Source organism: Siniperca chuatsi, linkage group LG6 (assembly GCF_020085105.1).
Source record: "Siniperca chuatsi isolate FFG_IHB_CAS linkage group LG6, ASM2008510v1, whole genome shotgun sequence".
Classification (NCBI taxonomy): Eukaryota; Metazoa; Chordata; class Actinopteri; order Centrarchiformes; family Sinipercidae; genus Siniperca; species Siniperca chuatsi.
This window is the reverse complement of record NC_058047.1, coordinates 9,806,014-9,814,523: the sequence shown is the minus strand read 5'-3', so window position 1 is coordinate 9,814,523 and position 8,510 is coordinate 9,806,014. Positions and strand designations below refer to the sequence as shown.

Sequence of the window (8,510 nt, the reverse complement as noted above, 5' to 3'; positions counted from 1 at the left end):
TGCAGCCCTCCACCAGTCGGGGCTTTATGGCAGAGTGGCCCGACAGAAGCTTCTCCTCAGTGCAAGACATATGAAAGCCCGCATAGAGTTTGCCAAAAAACACATGAAGGACTCCCAGACGATGAGAAATAAGATCCTCTGGTCTGATGAGACCAAGATTGAACTTTTTGGGGTTAATTCTAAGCGGTATGAGTGGAGAACACCAGGCACTGCTCATCACCTGCCCAATACAATCCCAACAGTGAAACATGGTGGTGGCAGCATCATGCTATGGGGTGTTTTTCAGCTGCAGGGACAGGACGACTGGTTGCAATTGAAAGATGAATGCCGCCAAGTACAGAGAGATCCTGGAAGAAAACCTCTTCCAGAGTGCTCAGGACTTCAGATTGGGCTGAAGGTTCACCTTCCAACAAGACAATGACCCTAAGCACACAGCTAAAATAACAAAGACTGGCCCAGCCAGAGCCCTGACCTAAACCCAACTGAACATCTCTGGAGAGACCTGAAAATGGCTGTCCACCTACGTTCACCATCCAACCTGACGGAACTGGAAAGGATCTGCAAGGAAGAATGGCAGAGGATCCCCAAATCCAGGTGTGGAAAAACTTGTTGCATCATTCCCAAGAAGACTCATTGCTGTACTAGCTCAAAAGGGTACTTCTACTCAATACTGAGCAAAGGGTCTGAATACTTATGACCATGTGATATTTCAGTTTTTCCTTTTTAATACATTTGCATAAATTTCTACTTTTTTTTTTTTTGTCAAGATGTGGTGCTGAGTGTACATTAATGAGAAATAAAATGAACTTTTTTGATTTTAGCAAATGGCTGCAATGAAACAAAGAGTGAAAATTTTTAAAGGGGTCTGAATACTTTCCGTACCCACTGTAAATAAAAAAACTTTAATTACTAAATTGCTCAGAATCAGTGATAGTAAAGTGTTTGTATTCTCACTGAAAGTTGTAGGTATAAAAATATATACCACTCTGAAAGGGTCCATTCTACAAAATGAGTTCTTTTAAATCTTAAAGTAAATTTTGAATGCAGGACTTTTACTTGTAATAGACTACTATTGTTTGGATCTGAATACTTCTTACACCAGTGCAGCACCCACAGCTGGTGCGCTTTACAAAATGTACTACTTAACGTTTTATGATTGTCACAAGTTGTAGGCTCTTAGAAGTTATCTTGTAATTGTGTTAACATTGGTGTGTTTCTTGTATGCAAGATTGCTGCTCATTATTTACATAATCCAAACCATTATGACTATGCCTCTAAATCTGACCAACAATATTGTTCTCAAGCCCATTCATGACTGTTGTTGACCCCAAACATGCAAAGCTGGGCTCACTCAAAACAAAAACTCTCTCTGTATTCATCACAGTACAGTCTGGCCTGTTTCTTATATAACCAGCTTAGTTGAATCATTAACCCGAATCAGGTCTAGAAAGCGTCCACATCCTCTCTTCATGATTATAACTGGGACACTGGGCAGATTAGGACGTCAGTATTTCCTCACTACAGACGGGTTTTGGTGCCTGATGCCACCCAGTGGACAGTTTTATATTTGGTCTTTGGAACATGTGCCGCCACCCTGAATTTAGTCATGTGAGGTTTGAGTCTCGTGTGACCTTCAGCTGCCAAGAGTATCCGCAACAAACACCTACAGCTTTGACATCTGAGAACCTGCCCGGTGGCCCGAGGCCCAAAGTGTGCAATGACCAGACTTGATCGTGTCTGAGTCACCAGCGGGTCATTACTGTATTTAGTTCATGTCCAAATGTGTATAGAACTTTTAAATTAATGGGGCTGAGCCCCAAATTTATTTTTTGAAATGGTCTTCAAAACATAAAAATTACTCTCAGAAACAAAGAAAAAAAATGTATTTTTCCTCATTGCTATTTTAACATTTGTACATAAAACTTCACCTGCCTGAAGAAAATACTAATGTTTCCAGTTGTGAGTGGTAAAATTGACTAAACTGTTGACAGTTTTACAGAAAAAACTTGGACAAAAAATAAAATCAATAGATTAGGTTAGGCCGTAACCCAGTACTATTAGCTTCAGAAAGGAAAACCAGTCAGTGTTAATTTAAATACTGATTACCAAATTCAAATTATAACAGAGTAAAGAATCATTTTAATGATTTTATAGACGTACAGTAAGAAATCAAACTAATTTTAGATCATTTTAGACAGACAGAAAAACAGAAGTATCCTGGAATGATTGAGATTCAAATAAAATAGAAAAACATCAACACAAACATACACTTCTTAATACTGGGCTCTGATAAAATGTTTGAAAACTTTTTTTAAAAGGAACAAAAATGCCTCATAAGACCAGGTTCTTGGTTAAAACCTACAGTATGTGGCTAATATAGATTACAGTACTTAAATATAAAAATAGACTCTTTTTTGAATTTGTCTGTTCTTTTAGCTCTCTGCTGCAGTCTTCTAGACGGACGGATGCGTTCGTCCGGCGTGTGTCGACAGGTCACTTGTGCTCCCTCAGTGACACATCCGAGAGGTCATCTCTTTCTGCAGACACAATGCACACAGTACAGAGTTAGAGCAGTGAAGGAAATACCTGTACCCCTCAAAATGTTACCACACTTTAGGATGCAGTAAGCAGGTTCTTTAAATGTATTTTTAAGTTCATGTAGAAAAGATAAAATAGCAAATAGAAAAAGGTCTAAACATCCGCACACTAATCTCCATTGCAGACATCCAGTTTATTGTCTAAGCTTTTGGTCGCACAGGCCTCTGTTACATCATGAGCCATGCCAAACACACACAGAGCATATAGTCTCTCACAAAGGGTGGAGGGGTAATTAACAATCAATTAACAATCAGCACACAATCAATCACAGTATAACATCAATTGTGGCTGTGCAGTAATTCAGTATGACTGATTAACGTCTTTCAAGAGAATCTTATCATTGTAAAATAATGATTTCTAGAGATCCTGAAAACAATTACGTCGTCTAAATTGATGAGAAAAAGCAGAATCTGAATTACACATCTCTCTAAATTAAATTAAATCTAAAATTATTTTGGGAAACAAACATAAATGTATGTTAGTAGAAAATGACACTAGAATTATATATGCGAGAAAGGTCCCCAGCCAGGGTCCCGTTTCACATAAGTGACTTTTGTGGGTACATTCATATTGCTGTCAAATTTGAGTCCTACAGGGCTCTTGCTCATGCATGGGTCACAAGTATGGTGTATGTTTTGATTAGTTAAACGTCTTAAAATATTGCGAGAAGAAATCATCTCATGTTGCAAATCGAAGCAGATTTCATTGCAGTACACGGTCAGCGCATTAAACCCCTAGGCCACCAGGGCGCCCCACGAATACACTTGTTATTAGCAATCACTATATACAGGACACAGTTTACCCACTACTTTACTATTTACTATCTATATTGGCTTATCTGGGATTTATCAGTATTGACATTTGTCGGCCATTAAGTAACAAGATATTGCAATAAAAAGATGATAAAATAAAATCAGATATGTTTGAGTTAATTTAGAATCATGTCCCCATGAAATAGTTTGTCCACCAGGGGATGCTGACAAGTTTATTTTTCAACCATAAAATGTACAGTTCAGTTTCTTGGTCGCAATTCTTTAAAAAAAAAGTGAATTAAAAAAATTTAAATCACGCAATCCTTATCAAAAGGTTTTATGTTATGTGTTTATGTAAGAAATTAAAAAAGAATACATCTTGTTATCGGATTTTTAAACACTAAAATATCAATATTGGCCACAAAAACTCAGTATCTGTCAGGTTCTACTTCTTATGTTATTATGCACTGTAATGCAGTACCTCAGTTTGGTAATTTCATGTGACTCTGCATACTGGTCAGTGTTATGCAGTTATAGATTTATGCTTATCGTATTAGTGGTGAAATTGCAGTTTGGAACCATTTGCATACTGCTCGACTCACCCTCCCCTTCCAAGCGTGTATGAGAAACTACAGTGGCCGTGAAACTTGCAAAAAAAGCGAAAGGCCCTATCTAGAGCCAGTGTTTGGTTTGTCTGTTCTGGGCTACTGTAGAAACATGGCAGTGCAACATGGCAGCCTCCGTGGAAGGGGATGCGCTCCCTATGTAGATAAAAACGGCTTATTCTAAGGTAACGAAAACACAATGATTCTTATTTTCAGGTGATTATACACTAATGAAAACATACTTATAAATATTATATTCCATTTCTGCCAATGGCTCTTACTAAATGTTACACACTGGACCTTTCACTAGTTTAGCTTTTATTCACATTTTTTAAACATAATCTCATTTATTTTTATATTCAGCTCCATATTAGATCCTATCCCCTCTTTGACTCACCAGAGGCTCCAGCTCTTTGTGGTCCGTGAGGTTGAACTCAGTAACAAAGTAATAAAAATGCTTGTAGCAGGTATTGACGTGAGCCTCAGCCCCCATCTGGCTCACACGGTCAAAGTGGTGGATGTAGACGTGGACAAACACACGGAACAGGCGAGACAAAATCTTCTTAGCCACCTGCATGAAGGTCTTAGGGAAGGGAGTACCTGGGAGTCAAACAGATGGAGACAGGAGAACACCACGGTCAGTCCAAGATGACCTTTTGCTATTTGCTTCACAGAAATGAACACATTTGAAATATGAATGTATTTAATGCAATGGTTATAGAATATTTTAGATAACTTTTCAATGTGTTTCTTAACCTTTTTTGTCCTCTGGAGCCCCTCAGGTTGGATACCAGCATGCTAAAGGACCCAGGCCGTATCACTTCATACATGTATGTAAAACCAACATGACTTGGTCTGGGGGTTAAGTCTCTGCTCTAAGCAATGAGTGAATAAATTAGTATGTCGTTTTGCTTTGACTAATTCAATAATATTTCAGGAATCTGTTCCAGAGGACAAGCGCATCAGAGGTCATTTCTATTCATAGCCAACTGTACATTTTGTGACCCATTTTTAAATCCACTGCTTGGATGTTTCTGTTAGTCAGATGCCGAGCCACAGCACAGGGCATGCACACATGCACAGAGCTACAGACAGAGATAATAAAAAAACTGAGAATGCCACAGCAGCAGAAGATTAACTGAGAGTGTTTGCAATGTGCAACTCTGTAGGTAATCTAACAAATGTGGCCTTGCAGATTGAATCTAAAACATCTTTTGATTATCTATTTTTGAAAATGCCATCACTGCAGAATTTTATCTGTATCTCATTTTAATTTTCCATTATATTCATTACATGTTAATCATTAAAGTGGCTTTTTTTTTGTGTTTCGTGCGACTAGTGCTGAAATGATTAGTCCATTAAAAAAGGTTAATCATTTAAGTCATTTAATTAAAATTACATTACATTACAGCAGTGGTTCCCAACATTTTTGGCTTGTGATCCCTTAAAACAAAACAATCTCTACTTGTAACCCTTTGTCATCTGTTGCATGTCTATCTGGTTGTTACCAGTTCAACCAAGACAGACCTTTCTCTGGTGTTAGAGTCCCCCAAAATCAAAATAATAAGAGAGAGAAAAAGCAAACATTAGAGGGAAATCTAAAAAAAACCAAGCATAACTTACTGTATCATAAATATATTCTTTTCTGCTTTCCTCTTCTGTTAATCATCTTGCGACCCCTCAAATTTATCTTGCGACACATTGTGGGATCCTGACACCCAGGTTGGGAACCACAGGGTTACGACATCTCAACTATGAGTATTGAGTATGAGTATGAGTATTGAATATGAGTATTAGCTGCTTCTGTCTGTTTTATATGATTATTAATTGAACACCACTGGGCGTTTAACTGTTGTTCAGACAAAATTATAAACACATCACGCTTGAGCTCTTGTGATTTGGGATGTGGGATGGGCACTGATCATTATATTGTGACGTTTTATGGAGCAGATAATGAATTGAAAATGCTTAACTGACAATAACTTCAGTTGTTCACTTTCTGACTCAGGGATTTCAACAACCCCTGAGATCCTTTACGGTAGGACTTCTTGAATGTTGACACGCCCAGCTAAGATAAAAGTTTCCTATACTGGAAACACTCTTTTATAAGACACACAAAACCAAAATGTCTGTGACCTGATTCTGGATATTCTCAGCATAGAGAGTTTAAGGATCTATGTCTAATCTCAACACTTACCGACGTTAGTAGGGAAGATGTTCTCATTGTTGATTTGTACCTCAATCCAATCCATGAGCAGGCTCATGTATTTGGGGGCTGGCAGCGCCGTCGGCCTCTTGTACTTGTGCTCATCCTGCCAGCGGTATTCGTACTTGGGCCCACCAGACATGACAGGGCAGGTTTGATCGGTGCAGGAGTCACTGATGGTGCCGTAGATGAGGTTGATGCGGTTGAAGAAGTCGACCACGTGGACGGCCACCCAGTCGTTGAGATCCTCGCCATGGGGGAGCTGCACAGCCTGCTTCAGGTCTAGCCCTGCGTTCAGAGACGCCTGGGCCTTCTTGTGCAGCTCGAAGCGCTGCGTCCCGGGCTCAAACTTGCGCTTGGGCCGGAATGTCCTGTCTTTGTTGAAGACTTGTTTCAGCGCCATGGACATTGTTGCATGTGGTGCCGGCGGGCGATTAGTTTGAATGCTTCTGGTGAATTATTTACTGTTGAAATGAAAGCAATCAAAGGGTTGTGTAAACAACCAGTGCAGAGTTTTTGTTATGGACTGTCTTTTGGTTTTGACTCAGTCTGTGATCCTGTGTATGATGAAAGGAGAGAGAGAAAGAAAGAAAGAAAGAAAGAAAGAAAGAAAGGGACAGAGTTTGATTAATAGATGTACATTTTCACTGAAATGCATACTTTCTGTCAAGCCTGATGTTTGGGTAGCCATTACTCCTTATATTTTACAAAATATTACAATCTATGGCTGCAACTAACAACTATTTTCATTATCAATTACTCTTCTGATTATCTTATCGATTAATCGCTTAATGATTTAATTTATCAGATGTCAGAAAATAGAGGTAAATGTCGATAAAAACCAAGACGGATTCAGTTTACTATGACAAAAGCAGCAAATCTTCATAATTAAGAAATCTGAACTAGGTCATGTTTGGCATTTAAGCTTTAAACAAAATCTGTTGATCTGCTAATCAATTAATCAAGTAATCTTTTTAGCTCTTTTACAATCTCTCACTCTTATTAAACTTGTAATACATCAGAGTTGGCTGGAAAATTACACAACAATAGCATCTGTGTCCCAGTTTTTGCATTGGGCCTAAAGTTGCATGCAGAGATGTAGTGAAGTATAAGCCCTTCACCCACCTTCTTAGGCAAATATAAATCTTAAATTCAAAGGATCTTGAGAAGTGGCATTAAAAAAAGATGGAGGTCATGTCAAGATGAAGCCATACATGTATTGTACAAGAACATAATGAATGTGGCACTATGTCTGAATCAAGAGGTTTATGCATATTAACACCAAATACAGGACATTTTTACTTGATTATTTACTTTTATTTTATCTATCTAGGAGGCCTGAATTCACCTTTTGCCTCAAGTCATCTGAGGTAAACGACAAGTCTCAGCAGTGACAGCAGACTTGCATTAAAGGTGAAACATCGTCTTAAAGTGAACATGAGTCATTTCCTCTTTCACGCACTAATTCCGCCGTGACACCAAGAATCTGCGGAATGACAATAAAACGAAGTCAAACCGCCTGTTAACAATATACCAGGGTATTACTAGGTTTATTTAGACCTCCATATAAATATCTGCACCATCCTCTTCGTATTAATGCGGCTTTAAATCGTTTTTAGCACACTTTAAAAGATAAAAGCCAGAGATTAAACAGCAGGGCACATGACTGTACGAAGTTTATTCGTGACGTGACTAGCTAACTCGGTCGGACTTGTTGCTTTCAGCTAACGTTAAAGGGAGGAAAAACAAACAAGACAGGAAAAATACACGTTATTCATACTTAATTCACATCAGATCTCAAATAAAACCGTCTAAACACATTCATTATCTCAGACGAATGATCAAACGGTGACGAAATCGCACAGTTGAAAGCCACTTTCACGAACTTACTTGTTCCGCCTTCCTGTTCCGTCAATTTCCTTCGATCTTTTATCGAAAATTACCTGGTTACCGATCAATAGCTTTACGTCAACAACATGCACAGACTACATTATGGATATATGGCGCGATACATGTTGTAGAATTACTGTTAATTCAATAAACATGTCACTTTAATATAGAAACTAACGTCTGACTCCTCCCTACGAAACGAAAAGTATACCAGCGTCAGGCTAGAGACGTTAATGGCAACTTCCGGTCAGACCTTCAAAATAGTGTACCCCTTTGACCAATGTAGTGTAATGTAACCAAATTGAAAATAAGAAATATATAGTCTGGTGTTTAAAAAACCCCAACTTTACTGCTTATACGCATTAAGAGATTAAAAAAAAGTTACTTAAGTTAGTTAAGTATTGTAGATAAGTTAAAATTTTGTTCTCAGATCCTAGTAAAAGTAACAATACCACAATG

The 8,510-nt window shown here is 38.3% G+C and overlaps 1 protein-coding gene across 2 annotated transcripts; it reads right to left on the bottom strand.

Annotated features, from left to right (window-relative positions):
* Nucleotides 1-1,789: 1,789 nt before the first annotated feature.
* On the bottom strand, nt 1,790-8,284 carry mob3a (MOB kinase activator 3A). Of its 2 annotated transcripts, none has more exons than XM_044199936.1 (4): nt 8,052-8,284; nt 6,153-6,718; nt 4,353-4,555; nt 1,790-2,537 (listed from the first exon to the last, which is right to left on the bottom strand). In XM_044199936.1, exons 2-4 carry the CDS (start codon nt 6,568-6,570, stop codon nt 2,508-2,510), a joined length of 651 nt encoding a protein of 216 aa, XP_044055871.1. In that variant the 5' UTR covers nt 6,571-6,718; nt 8,052-8,284; the 3' UTR covers nt 1,790-2,507. The 2 variants fall into 2 exon arrangements, with proteins under 2 accessions (XP_044055871.1, XP_044055870.1); XM_044199935.1 differs by lacking the exon at nt 8,052-8,284 and adding an exon at nt 7,510-7,634.
* Between the last annotated feature and the right edge of the window lie 226 nt (nt 8,285-8,510).